The following is a 19,909-nucleotide window of genomic DNA, read 5'->3' as shown; positions in this document are numbered from 1 at the left end:
CGCAATAAAACATCAGCAGCTCCAGAATTCTTAAAACTAGGCTACCTTCGTCTACCCTGCTATACGCGGGATACAAAGTGAAGCTGAAAAAAAATTGTGATGTCGAGGCAATGCGCGGCGTTACGTTCCGCCATTCAACACGCAATACCTCTAGAATTTGAGAGAAAGTGTGGAACGGAGTGTCTTAACACTAAGTTCCTTCTGCTTACCCTGCTGTGTGCGGGATACAACGTGAAGCTGAAGCTGATTGAGAATATCTTCTTTCCTACATAATTCATTAGTTATACAATATATATTTTTTTTATTTAATTTTAATTATAATTATTTTTTCCTATAAAAGAGCTTTCATACATTTTAAAATTATTGTTTTGTTTTTCAACTATAAAATAAATAATTTAAAAAGTGGTTTTATTTTTTAAACAGATTCAGGTAAGCATTTTTCTTATCTTAATATAGAAATTAGATTTATATTAAAAAAAATAATGGATATATAAAATAAAATATAAAAAGAAATGTGGTTGTTATGTTTACAACTGTAATCGTAATCGCAATCATTTTTATTAAATTATAATAGTAAGTTAAGCATAATAATTCTTATTTTTCACTTTTGAAAGCAAAAACTCATCTTTAATAATATATCAAGTAAAATATATTTAGCTTGCGTACTGTTTAATTGCATTTGCAATAGTAACTTTAAAATTTATTGTATTTTAACAAGCAAATTTAAATAAATAAAAAATATATAAATAACTATTACGAAAAATACATATAAGTTTCGACTTTAACATGAGTCCTTTTGGATCCCGATCATGTTTAAAGTAAACTTAAATTTCACGATGAAAATTTTCTTGAAATGCCGCCAAAAGAATAAGCGCGTAATCTTCCAAAAATAACTCAGGCAGTGTAGTTTCACGCGAACGTTGCAGCACCTTGCTGATATCAGATATTTTAAGGATTAATATAATTCACTAAAATGAGTGCTGATGCTGCATCGTTACCGTGTCCAGTGTGTTCACATACAGGAGTCTTTGATACTGCTCAGGCCCTTAAAGATAGGTTAATTTACGTATCGACAAATACAATTGCTTGCCCAGTTTGTCAAGAGGAAGTTCTGGGATTGGATAAGCTGACTATTCACTTATTTAGCCATGTGAAGGTAATACCAGCTAAAGAAGATTTAGAAATGAAGATCACAACATTACAGAAAGCCAAAAATACAGTTACAGAACAGAACAAAAAGAAGAAACCTGTGTCCAAAAATAAAACAACTGTATCAACAGGGAATACACAAGTAAAGTTTGTAAAAATATATCCCAAGTTGCCAGTTATAGCCATAAACACAATGCCTGTTATAGACATACATTCAAACGCAGATGGAAACGGAGTTCATAATCATAAGTCACTCTATATGCCGACTGTAAAAACTGAAACACCTTTGTTTCAGTCAAATAATAATAAATGTAACATTTGTGGCTTACATTTTGTTGACTCTAACATATTAAAAATGCATAAATGTCTGATTCATAATATTCAGGATAATGTCCATCATCAATTTACACGTTACAATTGTCAAATATGCACTAAAAGTTTTAAGATGCGAGGATCTTTAATGGTTCACTTAAGAGTTGCACATTATGGATTTAACTCTAACAATAATGAAGAACAAAATATAAAAGAAAACTGTAATGAAAAAAATGAATTTGTTGACTTAGAAAATAAACCAGTTGAAATTGAGAGAAACGATTGTAAACAGTGGCAGTGTGATGTATGTCACAAATGTTTCACCACCAAATATTTCCTCAAGAAACACAAGCGACTACATACAGGTTAAAATAAATTTAAGAGGTAATTTATACTAACAAAATCTTATTGTATTTTCCATTTTCTAATACGAATACTAAAAGAAATACATAAGGTTATTCAGTTCACTTTAATGTTAATTATAGTTTTTGAAAAAGTAAGAAATTTTATATTCATAGTAGTATATCCTTTGATCTATTTACAGGTGAGACACCGTACGCGTGTAGCCAATGCAGCAAAACCTTTACATTTCAACAGTCGTACCATAAACATCTTTTGTATCACAATGATGATAAACCACACACGTGTACGTTTTGCGGAAGATCATTTAAAGAACTTTCAACCCTCCACAACCATCAACGTATTCACACCGGTGAAAAACCGTTTGCTTGTGAAACTTGTGGTGAGTTAAAAAACTATGTAATAATATATCTTTTTAGAAAAACAATCTAAATATTTGGACCTAGCCCATGAGATTACCGTCATGTTGGATATCAATGCGACTATCATTGTGCCGATAGTGGTTTCGGTTAACGGTTTAATAGCGAAAAGCCTCGACCAATACCTTAAGAGGCTATCGCTTAGCTATTGGAACAAGAACCGGATACAGAAGGCAGTATTACTTGAGACGGAACGTATTGTGCGGCGGTTCCTCTCTCTGGAGCCCTAGCCACCGATGGCTTGGACCCTTGTCCCGCCCTCGGAAGAGTGTTTTTTTTTTAATTTTTAAATGTATCTTTTTTATAATAATTTATATTTAAAAATGTAAAATTGATTCACTAATTTAATAAAAGTATATTCTGTTATCTTTTTTAAAGATTTTGTATTGCAATAATTTGTTACCTTACAATATTTTACGTTAAAACTATTTTCTATTGCTTAATACATATAAAATTTCAGGTAAATGTTTTCGACAACGAGTCTCATATTTAGTTCATAGACGTATCCATACTGGTGCAATGCCTTATAAGTGTACTGCTTGTGAAAAGAGCTTCAGATATAAAGTGAGGGTTGAAAATATAGTTATTTTTATTATTTTTTAGATATACATGAAATATTGCAATGTTTATTTTTTTAGGTATCTCAAAGGACTCATAAATGTCAAGCTCAACCACCTGGTACTGTAATAAGGAAAACGGGTGAACTTGTTGAAAAACTTAAGAAGAAAAAAGACTGTGATTTAAATACAAATGTTAGTATATTAGATTCTAATAATATTGTATTGGAACAATGTAACTATCCTTTAGTATCGGATGTGAATGTTGAATTAGTAAAAACAGGAGCCCAATTATCTTTAGAAGACATGGAATCTGAAAATTTTACGATAATTTCTGAAGATTTTAGTAAAGATAATGTATTATGCCATAATTATCCATTAGAATTAGATAATAACAATGTAGCAAATGAGAAGAATATTGATCTTTACAAATCTAATTTAGATGAGCTGATCGATTCCGTACCAATTAATGACAAAAATATTCCATCACCATCTGATATTTTAAAAAATCTTTGCTTGTCAAATGATGAAGACTTTTTATGTGGAATTAAAAATGACAGTGGTGAAAAAAATTACATGAACAAAGACTTCAGTGATTTTTTATAAATCGTTTATAGTATTTTTTGTAAACAAATAGCAATTATATATTTTATACACTGTAACATAATTATTTTCGAAGACTTTATGCTGTAAGATGTTCTTTAAAATGAATAAAAATAATTGATCTAATGAAAAATTCATTATTTATTTTTAATGTAAGTTATATATTAACGTTGAAAATGATATGATATATATTAATAATATTCATAAATTAAAAATCGTATTTTTCTATTGAAAACCGGTATCATAATTACCGATTTATTGAATGACAACATAAAACGGATGGGTGAACGCGACTTTTGTCTGTGTTGAAATTTGTAAAAAAAAAACACGCTTTGGTATCAGCCAGCTGTTTTTGCTCTTGAGTGTTTGAAAATCAGTGAAAATCATTATGGGCCAAAATTAAATAGTGACAATCATTTGCCAAGTGTGTTATTTTATAGATTGATGTGTTACAATTGCTTTTTGGAAATTTTATTAGTATTGAGAAAATAATCGATTCAGGATTTGTCAAACATCACGACAATACGTTTGTAGTATTTTATTACGTCGCATTTTCTTTATCTACCAATGTGTGTTTATCAAGTTGACTTTGTTGTATAGTGCTGCGACGGTAAACGTTCCAGATATATATTAGTCTTTCAAGGTAAGTCGACGGATTTTGAGTATTTTGTCATAAAATATAGTGCATATTTATTTAAAGAACTTAGTAACAATGCATCATTAGTAAACCTTGAAATTAATTTATTCTTATCGACTTGTTCTGATTTTTGTTTTAAGCTTAGCAAAGAATCTTAATGACGTTGTTGCTTTGTTACAATATGTTATTATAATGATTTTTAATGTATCGACTTTTAAAGAAAGCACTTACATTGTCGTAGTTAAAACTATTTTCTACCACATTCAATTATAAACGTTATACACTTGTAAAATTAAATTGAATATGCAAAATTAAAATAATATTTTTTTTTTGTGTAAGGCATTGAAACATCAACAATTTCAATTCTCATGAAGGATAATAAAACTACATTAAGGTATCTTTCCAATATGTAATAATTTCATATAATATGTTGATTTTATCCTCTATGTAAAACATTTCAATTGGTGCGTGATGCAGACTATGCAATGGTTAAAGTTAAATGTTGACTATTTAAATATGTATACAAAATTCTCCTAGTTTAATCTTACATGATTAAGCACTATGTTCTTTTTAACAATATAATCCATAAATGAGTTAAAATGTAGACATTATTTGTATTTTACATTTATTCCCTTTTTGTAAATGAAGGCCAAACAAAGGTATAATATAAATAGTTGAAGTGAATAGTTTAATCATAAGGTAAGTTGCATTAAAAATTATGTTATTGTAATAACATAAACATATTCATGTTTAATACTATTACTTTACTTCATTCTATCATGGTGTAAAATGGTTTGTGATAGTTAGTTAAAAGTAACACCATTTAAACAAAGATCTTAGTCTATTCTATATGAAAATGCTTATCCTTGAGTGGAGGTAATAATGATTTTTTTTGGATTACTTGATTTGGACATCTTTTTATTTTATTTAAATATTACATTGATTTATATTTAAGTAGAGTAGTAGTATTAGTAGGTATATTATGCATATTAAGATGGCATACCACAGACTCAGTTAAAAATATTAGCTAAAACTTAACATCTAAACAATTTCTTTGGTTTATCTTGTATGTGATATATAAGGCTTTAAAATTATAAAAAATAGGTAAATAACCTTAATTAAAATTACTTCTTAATAATTATATTTATACCAATAAAGAAACAATCTTGTGTATAGTGGATAAATACAAGAAACTACCTACTTAACATTCCACAGTTCACCATGCTCACTGTGCCGGGTGTCTGGCGCATTGGGTTGCAGATCTTTTTTATGAAGAAAATATTACAAAAATTTTTTTTTTTCTATTGTTATATGGAATAGCAGGCTAATATAGTAATATTACTCCACTATGACTAATATTGTTATTATACATTTTGTAAATTGTGATTCATCATCATGTTTCATTGCCTTCATTAAGAACAAACACGCAATGCCTCCAGAAAACAGTGGAAAGTGGGGAACGGAGTGGCTAAACACGAGGTTCCCTCTGCCTACCATTTCTTCGCTCTGGTGTCCTGGCAAAGTGCAGCTTTGAGTTTCGCCATTCAACACGCAATGCCTCCAAAAATCGTCTTAACACTAGGTTCTCTCTGCCTATCCTGATGTGTGTGGGATACAGCATGTAGCTGATAAAAAATCTATTTTTTTATAAGTTATTGTCAATCCCTGCATTTACAAACCTCATGAAAGATCGATTAGGTTAGTTTCATTTCATAATTCATTAGGTTGCATTCATAACAGTTTATAGAGGAATATCTATAGAGGAATATAATATAATACTAGCAAACCGTTCGCGGTTTCGCCTGTCTGAAATACAGAATTATTTATTTACTAGTTTACTTATTTCTTTTTTCTTTCTTTACTAGAGTTACTTTCGTGTTTTAATAACATTATCATTGTTTTAATCATCGAAAACTAAAATTTCAGCCAATTAAAAAAATATATATTTTGCAGTAACTTTGTCGAAACAATTATTTTATTTTGAACCGATTTAAACATTATTATTTTGGCAAACTTTCCTTAACAGTAATGTTAAGGAAAGTTTGTAAAAATACAATATTGGAATCGCATTTAAATCGGTTAAAGCGATTCTGAGATTAGCGTGAACAAACATGCAGACAAATAGAAAAACTGAGAAACAGACAAAAAAATTAAGAATTATTGTTTTCATTTCATAAATGCCCCCAGTAATAGAATTTCTCATAATATGTCACATGTACAGATAGCGACAGATTAACAAAAGATCAACCTTAATTGCTCATCATGTTTGTTAAGAATCGACAAAGTAAACTATAAAATTAATGTAGATTGATTGATTGATTGATTTCTCGATATATGAAAATTAATGTAAACATTATTATTATTAATACAAACTGTGATTGAACATTCATCTTCACTATTAAAATGTCAAAAAATATGTCACGGAAAAAATATTGGGAACCTGATTAATATACTGTAAAATATCTTTAAAAACTTTTAACGATGTATGATATCTTAAAATATACGTAATAAATATAATATATTATAGCAACATAAATATAGTTATAATAAAATATTATACATATTATGTCTGGAAAAATAGCTCGGGTACAATGGCTGGGCATCAGGACGCCTGTATTGATCCGGTCGCGCCAGGGCCCCGGCTCGACACCTCTCGTTTTACCTTCTCTAAGTATTCATGATTTTATAATCTTTATATTTACCTCCATCATTTGTATGAAAATTCCAATAAACGCTTGCGTCGCGAAAATTGACTTATATGACTACTACGACTATGTATATTACTTACTTATATAGCTTACTAATATTTAATAAGATTATTATTATTTTTTACTTTTCATGGATATATAAGGTAAAATTGTCATCATTCTATATTATTCCAAAAGTGAGTTTTTGGAACACAATTTTTTTAATGTAAATATTTTTATGAATGAAGTTTAAATACAGGGTCACGTTGAAAATATAATATGTTTAAAACATCTACGCTAATTACTAAAGCTTTTCCAGTCCTAATTTTATTTGTTATGCAATTTGGAACTCGACGAAAATACTCTGCCACCTGTCTCCTATGCACGTACCCCTACAACACAAACTCATATAGTCTTCAACAGCCAAATTAATATAATTTCAATAGTAATTTGGCTAAGGTCAGCCTTTCGCCACTCAACTCGCAATGCCTAAAAAAATCGGCGGAAAATCTTAAGGGAAAGGAAGTCTATTTTATAAAGTTACGTATGTTTTATATAGAAATACTGTGTACATAATGCTCCGATGTTTAAATTTATCTTTTATTTGTGTCGCCAATACCGTTATGGAAATTGGAGCAGCGAGTTACTACTTACGCTGCGGTTAAATTGTATTCAGTATGTGGTAGCGTTTTTTTGCTTATCTTAGTGTATGCTAAATAAATTGTTTTTTTAGTATTCGTTATTTTTATTATTGTACATGTAGGAGGCATTGCGTGTTGAGTGGCAGAACTCAACGCCGCGCTTTGCCTCGACACCAGAGCGAAGAAATGGTAATAGAAATTTGAAATAATTATATTTCACTTCCTCGAGTGGGGATCGAACCCACAACCCTTTTTGTTATAGTCCACCCTTGTGCCGCTGCGCCACGACGGCCTTTATTTGAAAAAAATATACCTATATACATTTACTATACAAATTAGATTTTAATAAAAAGATATGCATATATAATACCGTAAATTATTTCATTATTACATATATTAAAAAACAAAGATTATCCAACATAAACTGATACTTGTAAAAAGTTATGTTAAACCATTAAAAATTTTAGTGCGATCGCGGTGAGCGCTTGTGCAAGAAGCAGAACCAGCTGTCACGAAACCTTTGGCTCCATGTCGTTGTTGTTACAACACCATAGCTTTCTCCATACAGTTACAATTTTGAAAGTCAGAATTACAGATTTCTCACATAATTCTGGTTACATTCATTTTATTTGGTCCTCGGTTCCATTTTTAGTCCTGTGAATGTAAATATTAATGATATTTTAAAGAGATATAATGATAGTGATATATTAAATATCTTTTAAATTTAAATTGATATTATTACAATGTAATCTGTATGTGTTTATCCATCTTGCCCGAGTTCGATTTGCTTTTCAATACTTTATTCTATGTCATGATTTTAGGTTAGGTATACACCTATACTACCCATCTTCTTTATTTTTCTTTTTACTAATTGTTTACGACCATACTTAAAAGAACCTCTAAGAAAAACAACAAAATTGCAACCTAGTATTTAATCAACAGACGATCTATTCTTTCAGTCTCGCATATCTTAATTGGAAGATAATTTAAAATGACCATAAACGATCATACTTGTATATAGGATGCTCAGCTTAATACAATTCTGCTTCTAACTCAAAAATACCACCTACCTACCTGATAGCAAAATTCATAAATACCTTTAACTCAAAATAAATATCTTAAATATAATAAATACCTTTAACTCTTTTAACTAAAAATTAACTCTCCATCATAATCCTTCATTCAAAAAAGGTCTATACAAATATTTTAGTTATTTCCTAAAGCGGGTAATTTTTCTACTATTATTTCTAATAACTGACTAGTCCCTATATTGTTTATTTCGCCCATTTGCATTAAATGATATGTAAGTTTTGTAATCTTTTTTAACTCACAACATAAAAAGCGGGGTGTTATAAATTTGATCACGTCAAACTGTGTATCTGAGTCCTAACGTCGTAACTCCTAAATTAATGAATCGATGTGTAATGAAAAACGGATTAGGAGTTTAAGAGCTGCAAGCACTTCGCCAAGATAAGGTAGTGATATTTTTTGTCCCCGAATTTTAAATTTTGCTAGTCATACAGTAAATACATGAAACGAGTAAGCCATGTTACAGGTACAGTTATTTTTATCGATATATTTATAAACTTTAATTGGCAAGGTAACGAATCAACTAAATAATTTAATAATATATTGCTTTGTTGCAACCCAATACAGTGTTTATAGCTTTATAAACAAACATATTTCTTAATAAGAAACAAGCGTGATGGATATTTGTTGTTATAGTACTACCTCCTGTATTTTTAATAAATTTGATAATTTTGCTTAATATGTAAAAAATAAACAGCAACGATAGGTTTTTTATTATTTCTCCACACGCTTTTGTCTAACAGTTGCAGCATCGTTTATTATGCACAAATCGATTTCAATGATTACAACGTACGCTATTTCTGTCGCGTACTGTGGGACGTTCACAACTAGCTTACTTGCTCGGCAGTTAATACACCTATAATATTTTAAATAATATGGTATATTGCCGTTTTATAGTACCTACCTACGTATCCAAAGCTAAACTAAATAATAATATGTATAAAGTTTACGTTGCATGTTGATTTTACGGCGCGACCTTGCCGGCGTGTAGCGGACTTGAGTGGGAACTGGTTTATAGACCACTTGACGACGAGCACAATTTTGATTGCTTCTGGTTCGTGAGAGCTTGTGCCAATATGATAAACAGTCGTACATACATATAAAAATCTTTTGTTTATATTTACATACATACATAGATTCACGCTTTATCCCTAGCGGGGTGGTCAGAGAGAACGGAGCGCCAAACGCTACGGTCTCTACGTACCTCTTTCACCTCGTCCACTGTCATCAACCTCTTCTGTATGCCCTAGGGGGGATCGTCATGCTTTTTACGTGACCTTCCTCCAGTTTCTTAGATACTGTGTTTGTACTGTCTTTTGTTTATATTATTCGAATATATAGTTAGTTATTTAATAATTTTATAGTGAAACATATATGTCAGAGATTTGTTGTAGTTTTTCATTTGTATTTGTAGGGGTTCATTGTAAGGGTCGGTGGCGAGTTCATTGAACTTGTAGGGATCCAGAGAGTTGCGAGTTGCGTGTGTTTCGGTGTCAGCGGGGGCGCGGACGCTGCACTGGGCCGGTCGTTGACTCCCCCTTGCTGCACTCATAAGCAGTACAGAATACAGATTGATTTTACCATACTCACTAAATCTAGAGTTTTAAACAAACGTCGTATATATTATAATATCAACTTCGTAATTTTTTCTTACTCAATACTTTTTTTTGTGTCAGCGCCTTCTATTAATAGTTTAGAAGTGAATGCCGGTGTGGATACACGCGTAGCAATCTAACGGCTTAAGGAATAAAATTAAACCAATGCATGCAACAGTTACAGACTGCATTTCGAATATTGCAGATATAATTTTAAATACGAACTAGATATTTTAATTCATTTTTACAAAAAAGACAAGTCAGAAAATTTCTATATATTTACAAAGGCCTATTTCTCCATATTTCACGAAAGAAAAATAAGGTTCATATTATATGCTATTTAAATAGTATCATTGTTTGATATTAATATACGGTTTGATAAAGTACTGGCTTTGGAAACTATAGTCAATCCGGGTCAAGCTTACCTGGCGTACTTATAAGTGTACAGGTATTGTCTTTTGGCTTCTGCGGTCGCCGTCACAAAAGTCAAATAACTGAAAATCTAACACTAATATAGTCATGAAAGTGTAAGTCGACGTTTTTCTCTATAGACTTAAGTATATGATGTTTATAAATTAAATTTAGTTCCGACGAGACGATGTTTAAATATTGACATTAAAGATGTTCAGCGTAACATTAGATATATTCTATTTATAGAATATAAAAATATGAATAAAAAAAAATGGTTTTTAAAAACCAACTTTTCTTTTTGTCATGATATTGTTTTTTTACAAATCAATTCCTATCCTTAGATACCCATATTAGGTGGGATTTGTTAAAATTTGTAATCCGCCATCTTTGTGGCGGCCATTTTGGATTAATAACAATATTGACGATATTTAATTTCATTGTTATCAGAACTGAAATCGTAATTCAAAATTTCAGCGCAATCGGTCACTGGGAAGTGGGTCGAATTGACCTTGCAAGATTTCACATACACTAACACGGCAAGATAATTAAAAATATGTAAAGTATAGGTACTTATATATTAAAATCTGTTGCATTTGTTGTACGATTTGAAAATTCGTATGAAAATTTTGAACGTTAGAGGGTTTAGTTCTATGAATAGTCTTAACTGCTATAATGTTGCTTTCATTGTGTCTGGGTGTGACTTATTATACCTGTTTAGAACTGTGACCGTACTTTAATTAGCCTTTAAGCTTAACATTTAGATTTAGACTTGTCGATACAAATTATGCAACTTTCAAATTTTTCGTAATGTAGGAGAACTCTAAAAAAATAAGATTTTCTAAGTACACTTTCATTATAATTGCTGATAACAATAACATTAATTAGCGATTTTATGTTATGTCCATTTATTTTTATACATACTAAGTAAAATTGAATATGCCCGGCGTGTAGCGCTGTCGGGTTGCCGACCGTCGCGTCGGCCTTGGGGTGTAACCCCTCATCAAATCATTTTTTTGTCTTCTAAAATATACCTTATTTATATTAATATAGTGTTTAGTTTACGAATGAATCACAACCTATTCAGCCGGGATGAATTTCTGTTAAAATTAACTGTCTGTCCACAGATTTCTCGTTTTCATTTTTATCCTACATGCAAAAATGTTATGTTTTACATATCGACATGCATACGCATAGTTCATATTTTTAACCGACTTCTGTAATAAAAGGAGGTTATCAATTTTACTGTATTTTTTTTTGTTGTTAATTATTTATTTTGTAATTACCTAAGTACCTACATAGAAATGGCTTTCTAAAAACGTACTGGTATAATAGTAGAAAAAATCCTAGACGCTTATTAAAAACAAATCATATTTAAAGATTTTGTTGTACTATAAAGATTAGCCATAGCCATATATAGGAAGGTCATGACGCAATATGTATTCGGTTCATAGTTTTATAATACAATTTTTTTAGAGTACCTTGGAACTAATTGTTGATACGCTCCGTTCCCAATAAGACACTTTCGTTCCCTACTTTCCGTTGAATCTTGGAGGCACTACAACTGGCATACGATTTTCGCATTATTTCGCATACGAATTCACAATTATACAATTTCTTCGTCGACTTATGCCATTTTAGTATTTTATTTCTACTGGCCTGTGACAGTCCATTCATGTTCTTGCTACCTGATGTCCTCAGGTAACTTAACAAATCTTGAATGCAGGTGCATTGAATCCTTTATATACTCCACTTAGAAATGGTGTACTTTTACACCCTAGAGAACCCAAGAGAGAGAAATCTATTAAATTATAAACATTTAAAATGTCAACCTATCAGCTATTTTTATGGTAAATGCAATAACTAGTTTTTATAATACGAAATGTTACTGTTTTGTTTTATCAATAAAACGTATCTTTGAGACGAATTTTATAATATAGGTCATGTTTGTATAGACATGTTTATGCTTATCTTATATTAATTATTATTATTTATCATTTACAAGCAATTTCATATCTCTGTATTTATTTACGTACAGTAATTATACAATATATGCTTTTTTGTTTATATACCGAACAAAACTGGACTTCAAGACCTTAGCGGTCATTACCCACTGCTAGTGGCCCTTTGCCCCGCCTACAAGACGATATGTAGTCGTACAACATGAAGACATATATCTATATATCTAGTCTGGATGAAGTACAGTGGCTATGGTAAACGCTTTTTATAACTATTATGTTAAAGTATATGCCACTTAAATTGCAACACTTAAAAATCATTTAACCGAATCATAAATATATATTTTAATAATATCTTTTTGGAATATTATTGTACTATAATATATTGTATTATATAAAATGAATGACCAGTGAGTGATAGTTATTATTATGAGGTAAATAAAATATGTTTCTACCTACTTACCTATATAAAATTATCTAAAATTTTAACAAAAAAAACCGACTTCCACTGGATCCCATAATTATAACCTAACTAAACTCTCATTAAACTACCCTTGAAGTGTATTCTTTGCAATATATAATATGTTTTTTTATCTAAATCGGTTGGCTTGATATTAAGTTATTCGTCGATTTGTCGCTTTTATGTGATTTTCTCATGGATAACATTGCTAGAAATGGACCAAATTAAAATAAGACCACACGAGAAGCACTTTAAATAAAAAAGACTCATCAAAATCGGTTCACGCAGTCAAAAGTTCTAAGGTAACAAACATAAAAACAAAGTCGAATTGATAACCTCTTCCTTACTGAAGTCGGTTAAAAATCCTAGAAAATGATTTAATTATTGCATGTAATTATATTTCTTTAACTGTACCTACCTATGATTGGAAGCTTTAAAATATATTTTTAGAAGGAAGCTCGTAATTGTTAGAGGTTGACTTGCGAAAAAAAATAACCTAACGTTTTACATGTGCTCCATATTTCAATATCATATAATCTGCATGAAAACAAAAACAAAACGAATAATATAAATGCATTATTCATATTTAAGCGTGGTAATTAATATAATTGTTCTATTACAAATAATGGAAATATATAGTTAAAAAACATTTGTTTAAGTTTCGTGTACTAGAACATTAATAAATATCTCCAAGAAAAACAATCTATTTACATTAACACTAAGTTAATTTTGTTCTAATAAGATTAATAATGACATAGGAATAAAATCAGTAGCGTGTACATAATATGTGATGTGTGTATCTTATATCAGATTTATTTTTTTCCCATATGATCGTTTTGTTTGTCAATGGAATTGCCAATACACAAAATTTTAAATTTATTAGTGTTTCTCTACTTCACAAATTTTCTACCAATAGTAATTTTCTTAACAAATTAGAATATATATCTAATTTATATATAAAAAATATTGAATACCGTCGTAGTAGTAAAATATAGTATTTACGGATTTATAATGTTAATTTCCGAATAGAAACTTTATTTGATTTCCAATTTCAGTTGTGTATTAAATTTAGTACGTAATTTTAATCGTAAATGGTAGAATTTTAGCAGTATACTGGCAACATTCTACTAATCTGACAGCTAGACAGCTGTATATGAAATGTAATGAAAATAAGTTGAAAAGTGTAGCTGTCCTTGATGTGTCATCTATCGTGATAATTTCTACGAAACGTGGTGTTAAAATCAATTTTAATAATAGAAGATAAACGTTTGGATAATTGCAGTTTTTTTATTTCACACATTAGTGATTTGGTTGCTAATATAAACAATTTGCTCCGGTGGCAGGCAGTGGTACTAATTAATTGTAGAAATGTTTATGTAACGCAATATTGTCCAAATTACTGAGCGTGCATTTTGTCTTTGTTCCAGAATACCAAAAATCGACGAGTAAACATTTGAAGTGCTACTATAAAGAACGTTCCAGTGTATGAATGTGGACAGCTGTGTTGTGTGGTGATGTGTTTGTGAAACTACTTGAGCTGGTGGATGAAGAGGCAAAGGTGTAGCTCTTACCCGGGCATGGTGCCGGGGAGGTAGCGGGCGCGGGCGGCCTGCGCAGGCCCCACACAAGCAGCCGCGTGTGTTTCCCAGCGTCGTCTATGGCCGAGCAACACATTACACCGTCGTCGCACTCTGCACTAACGAGAGAGTCCAGCAGGTGACATTCCACTTTAGTATTGTCATTGCCTAACATATCATAAATAACTATTGTAGCTAGTTTTAGACTTTAAATATTTATTTAAAGAATCCGCTTTGGGTGTTTCAACAAATCTAAAATATCATAATGCTGCAGTTGTCTACAAATAATAATATATTTTTAAACACTAAATATAACATAATAACTTTAATGTTTCCATTTCTTCCATTTTGATTGCAGTCAATGTTTACATCCATGACTAATTATCATTTTAGATGGGAAATGTAGAATAGATTCTTGTAGATTCTACTAGGTTCTTGCTATTTTTGTAAGTTTTAAGGTAAAACACAGTATCATAAGCAGTAATACCAAGAAATATAACTATTGTATTGAAAATTAAAATTTTGTGTATAGGAACATATGAGTCATGCCCAAACGTATATAATACTATTCATGCTGTATCCCACACACAACAGGGTAGGCAAAGGAAACCGTAGTGTTAAGACACTCCATTCTCCACTTTCGGCCAAATGAAGGCATTGTTTATATTGAGTGGTGGCACACATTGCAGCGCCTTGCCTAGACGCCAGAGTAAAGAAATGAAAATATAATAAATAAATTTAAATAAATATTTCATTTCCACAAGTGGGGATTGAATCCACAACCAGTCGATTTTACAACCACATCTTGTTCCCCTGTGCCACAACTGGCCTCAATCAAATATGCTGTCTTTTCTTTTATATAAAAAAATTGTGAATGATTATTTTATAGAGTGTGATTGATTTATCTTGTATTGAGTAGCAAAATGTTCCTATAAAGATTTTTCTTTTTACTATTGGGTGAAGTTCATAATTTTATATAAAAATGATGATGCTTAATCATGAATTTTCATTTATTTAATTTTCAATATTTAGATATATAGTCCTTAAAATATATTATACTATTTTAATTAACAGCTACTATTAGTATTTAATAGTTGTTATTTGATTTATAAAATATGTTTACAAAGAAATATTGAATATAAAATTCTTGAAATTCATTCTCAAAATATGTCAATACTTAATGCACACTGGATCTATTATATATATTTTTTCTTTCAATTAGGTCACAAAATTAAAATACAATCGTTTTTTAAGTTATTCCGTAAAATAAACACAACATTAGGCCATTTGCTATAATAATATGACACAATATTCACAAAAGGTGTTGGCCATACTATTTCTATACAAGAGTAACATATAGACAAAGATGGTTGTTTATACAAAATATATATAAGTTACATTTATTCAAAATACCATTTGTATTTTTGTTATTTATAACCAATGACTACTAATGACAGTACAATATTAATTATCTGTTAATGTTTTTTTATTGATTACCTAACAAGTATTCATTCTAATTTACTTATCACAAGTCATTAATAAATATTTATATTAAATATTCTTATATGTATGATTAATTTTGATAGTTAAATTTTGACTTTAATTTTTTTTTATAAATATTACACTGTTATAAACATCAACATCAATTTCTCATTTTGCAAGACTTATTCTCTAAAGAAAATATATAAATTTTTTTCCTCAAGAACTAATCTACAGACCAAGCACAACCACAGCTATTATTAGGCTTAGGAAGGTTAAATTGGACATTTGGGTGCCTTAAGAAGCAAGAAAACAAAATTGTATCTATATAGATTACATACATTATTTGTATGTGAATTAACTTACTAATCTAAACACTGACTAGCTAAAATAAAAGTAAATTAAAACATGAATAGTTTAAAACGCTAATTATAAAAAAACAACAATAATACTAAAATTATCATTAGGGATAAAATAAACTAATAAAATATATGAATGTACAGGTCTTCTCCTAGCAGGGTGGTGGGCGGCCGGTGGTTGCGTCAAGTACGTAAAGCAAGCCATAGTCGCCGGAGCAGACGCAACGCTACGTCACCCTCATCACGCACGAGCCGCCACTCTTCAGGTCGCACCTTTGAAACAGAGCAACGGGCACAAGTCGAGCTACGCAGGAGCTCACGTTTCGCCAACACACTCCCTCGTTCTGACTATTCCATCTCCGAGCGGTGGTCATACGGAACCGACGTGTATGAAACTCGCTACGATACTTCTCACCTAAAACACGGAGATACGCCCAAGCCCTCGACCAATCAGGCCAAGCGGAGTCTGACTTCGTCGCATGACAGAAAAAAACGTAAAAGCCATATTACAACGAATAGCTCTACCACAGACGATTGCGTTGCATATTGCACGCGCTCACGGACTGCTCTTAGAACTAGTGAGAGTGTTTGTGAGCAGACACCGAACAGCTTAAAAGCTACTTCACTACCGCGAGTCTCTTCTACTCAAGGCGCCACAGAAACTCCAGCACAACTTCCAGACAGTCAGAAAGAAAGTGGCTTGCTGCCTTTGGACGAGAGGGATTTTGCATATTCCCCTTTCAGTTCCTCGACTATAACAGATTTACTTGATTCAGATTATTCTGTCTACAGTCCTACGACCAGCCGTAGGAAAGGCAAGAAAAGGAAACGTTCAACTCATCGATCCTTGTCACACAAAAAGAGTAATTGCTTCATTGATATCGAAGATTGCAGAAAGAAATTTAAAATAGATTCGCATAAGAGTGTTCCAGAAACGAAACCCTACGCAGTAGTAAACCTTACTCCCAACAACGACAGTGACAAAGCCGAAGCTTCGTCCGCACCGGCCTGCACATACCGACTACGAAACAGACACAACCGTGAACTCGGACCACCCACTTCAACAGTTATCAGCGATAGCGCAGGTAATGTCTCAAACTCATGTATATGACAAAACAAATAGAAAACTTACTATACAATATATTAATTTCCATATTTTCTTAAATCTTATACTTGGTGTAGTGTATTACGAGTCCAGTCGATAATAGGTGATTGTTTAGTCTATACCTCTTCGTGTCGTTTAATGCAGCTTATCAGCTGGTCTTATCACATATCAAGTGCAGCCATTCATAGCAGATAACCGTAGTTATATTTGTGTTATTACAGCGAGCACTTCGACAAACGAGGTGGTTCACACACCGACGGCGGCTGAGCGTAAAAGCTTCCAAGATTACCGCGGTAGGACCAACACTCCACCGCCACACAGGGATTTACAAGGTGAGAATAATATTTTACATATTAAGGGCCAGTTTCTTCACTGTCTGATACAAGTCCCGGACAGACTTATCTGCCAGACAAGCTATAATTTTTGGTTTCACAGGTCTCAAATAGCAATATCTAGTAGATACACATTTGACAAATATATTTCTTTTTTACATACTTATTTGTAATTTAAAAATGTAACAAATCGTATTTCATTTCTTTCATTTGGGGTCGAAGCAAATCTCAATGTCTCTAGAATTTGGCGTACCGTTGTAAGCGGCGTGTAACACTAGACTCTGCCTACTAGAAATAAAAATTAATCGTACATTTACTTTAACAGCTTTTCTATTTATTACAATAATTGCAAAATATAATAACTATGTATATATTTACAGAAGCGAGTTCATCTAAAGGACACAGTTCTGACAGCAAACTACTAATAGTACCTCGCGATCTCCCGTATTTACGTCAAACTAACGCTCGAAGGGTATGTTTTCAATAAATACTTTTTTTTCGATTTCTAATCATCAACATAACTAAACTAACATATTAACATTATATTAATATTTGCCTATTGACTTATAGATGATTGCTTCTTCATTTATAATTTTAGAAAACATTTATTTATATAATAATCTTTGAACATAGTGAGATGCTTATTTATATCATAAATATACTACTGAAATATACTCAAGTTTAGATATATGTACATTAAGTCTTTTTTTATTATTGGGGGGACTCTGGGTTTCTGTATATATAATATTTTTTTCATTATCACCCAAAGACAAAGAATGGCCTTGGATTTCGCTAACAAGTACACATTGTCACTAAAATAGCCAGAAAGTATAAAATAGAGTGTCTTATTACTCTTTTTCACCCGATAAGACAATAGAAAATATAGTTTATTCTCACGTACAATTTGCTATATTTTATATATATTTTGTATTTTTTTTAAAGAGTATCGCTGCTGCAACGGGTGCGACCCTGGGTGCTTGCTTGACGAGGGGGGCCAGTACTTCGCAACGTCAGAGACAGGAAACTGCCTCTAAAAGACAGGTGTTTAACATTTTATTTTTATTACGTGCATTTAAATAATTACGATTACCATCGATTATTTTATATTGATATATTTAATTCATTATATGCAATTTTACTTAATGTGTACCATAATTATCGTTTTGTTATAGATTACATAATATAATTTAATAAAATACAATTATTTTATATATTTCAGCAAACGATATTAGAATTTGTAAAAAAACTTTTGTCACATCAAAAGTAATTTCGTTAGAAATTGCTTATTTTAGGTTAATATTACTAAAGCTGGTATTTCTCTATTGATACATTTATATGCTTTAAACGTAATCGTTTAATGAAGCGTGAAAAAGGCATTGCAAGCTTTGAAACGGAAGTAACTGGTAAATTGAAGGTTTATTTATTAAAAAAATAGCCTAGCATAAATAATCAATTTGTGTATTTTTATATTATATTTAAAAAAATAACTGGATTATTATTTTTTATATTTAATGTTGGTTGTTGCGAAGTGTCTGGTTGACGCAATATTTTTATATTGCTTCTTTAGGAACCTAGAGATAAGACACTCCGTTTTCCAATTTCCGCTGTATTCAGGAGGCATTGCGTCTTGAGTAGCAGAATTTAACGCCGCGTTATGTCTGCCACCAGAGCGAAATATGAAAATATGAATCTTCACATTTCCTCGATTGGGAATCGAATCGACAACCAGTAGTGTTTACAGCTAGTAGCTAGCTACAGTTGAATGAATGTGTTGAATATTGTGTGACAGTCGAGCGGCGGCGAGGAGGCGAGTAGCAGCGCGGGCGGCGGGCGGCGGGCGCGCGCGCGCGACATGCCGCAGCCGCACACGCCCTCTACACGACGTGACAAACGAGGTATAATTATTTATATCATTGTAACTACCGCGACTTTCCATAAAGCTCAAATTAAAAATATATCACATTGCTCTTAAACTCTGACAATTTAAAGTAGTAGTTTCGGAGATTAGCGCATTCAATCAAACATTTCAACATTATAATATGGCTTAATTTTAATACTTGTATGATTTTTTTTCTTTAATTAAAAACTAATTCTTTTTCCACTAATTTTTAATAACAAACACAAACATAACACAAATCTCTTTAATTACATTGGGTAGTTATGGTTTCCCAAATAAGGTGTG

The 19,909-nt window shown here is 31.2% G+C and overlaps 2 protein-coding genes across 7 annotated transcripts in view; both read left to right on the top strand.

The window, feature by feature from the left end:
* The first annotated feature begins 729 nt into the window (after positions 1-729).
* LOC146534440 (uncharacterized) lies at positions 730-3,514 on the top strand. The gene is made up of 4 exons (XM_085193491.1): positions 730-1,826; positions 2,006-2,203; positions 2,701-2,804; positions 2,879-3,514. The coding sequence occupies exons 1-4, from the start codon at positions 974-976 to the stop codon at positions 3,401-3,403; spliced, it is 1,680 nt and encodes a 559-aa protein (XP_085049617.1). The 5' UTR covers positions 730-973; the 3' UTR covers positions 3,404-3,514.
* A 184-nt stretch (positions 3,515-3,698) lies between these two features.
* ctrip (E3 ubiquitin-protein ligase ctrip) overlaps positions 3,699-19,909 on the top strand; it is a 35,166-nt gene continuing 18,955 nt past the window's right edge. For 4 of the 6 annotated variants that reach the window (XM_085193487.1, XM_085193490.1, XM_085193488.1 and 1 more), the window contains exons 1-7: positions 3,699-4,043; positions 14,303-14,591; positions 16,435-17,375; positions 17,617-17,727; positions 18,108-18,199; positions 18,670-18,768; positions 19,517-19,622. In XM_085193487.1, the coding sequence (XP_085049613.1) occupies positions 14,533-14,591; positions 16,435-17,375; positions 17,617-17,727; positions 18,108-18,199; positions 18,670-18,768; positions 19,517-19,622 (1,408 nt within the window). In that variant the 5' untranslated portion in view covers positions 3,699-4,043; positions 14,303-14,532. Of the gene's footprint in view, positions 4,044-14,036; positions 14,225-14,302; positions 14,592-16,434; positions 17,376-17,616; positions 17,728-18,107; positions 18,200-18,669; positions 18,769-19,516; positions 19,623-19,909 lie in introns of those variants that run through there. The other 2 variants (XM_085193489.1, XM_085193486.1) reach the window with 2 other exon arrangements.

The sequence above is a fragment of the Heliconius melpomene genome, chromosome 11 (genome assembly GCF_056956725.1).
Source record: "Heliconius melpomene rosina isolate 202511_hmr_F chromosome 11, ASM5695672v1, whole genome shotgun sequence".
In the NCBI taxonomy this organism is placed as follows: domain Eukaryota; kingdom Metazoa; phylum Arthropoda; class Insecta; order Lepidoptera; family Nymphalidae; genus Heliconius; species Heliconius melpomene.
The sequence above is the reverse complement of the archived record's forward strand: the minus strand, read 5'-3'. Positions and strand labels throughout refer to the sequence as shown.

What these genes read in the sequence shown, in the direction of transcription:
- LOC146534440 (XM_085193491.1), top strand. Translation starts at nt 974, where the DNA reads ATGAGTGCTGATGCTGCATCGTTACCGTGTCCAGTGTGTTCACATACA. An exon ending in ACACAAGCGACTACATACAG is followed by an intron (nt 1,827 to 2,005) that starts GTTAAAATAAAT and finishes ATCTATTTACAG; the next exon opens with GTGAGACACCGTACGCGTGT. An exon ending in AAAAGAGCTTCAGATATAAA is followed by an intron (nt 2,805 to 2,878) that starts GTGAGGGTTGAA and finishes TTATTTTTTTAG; the next exon opens with GTATCTCAAAGGACTCATAA.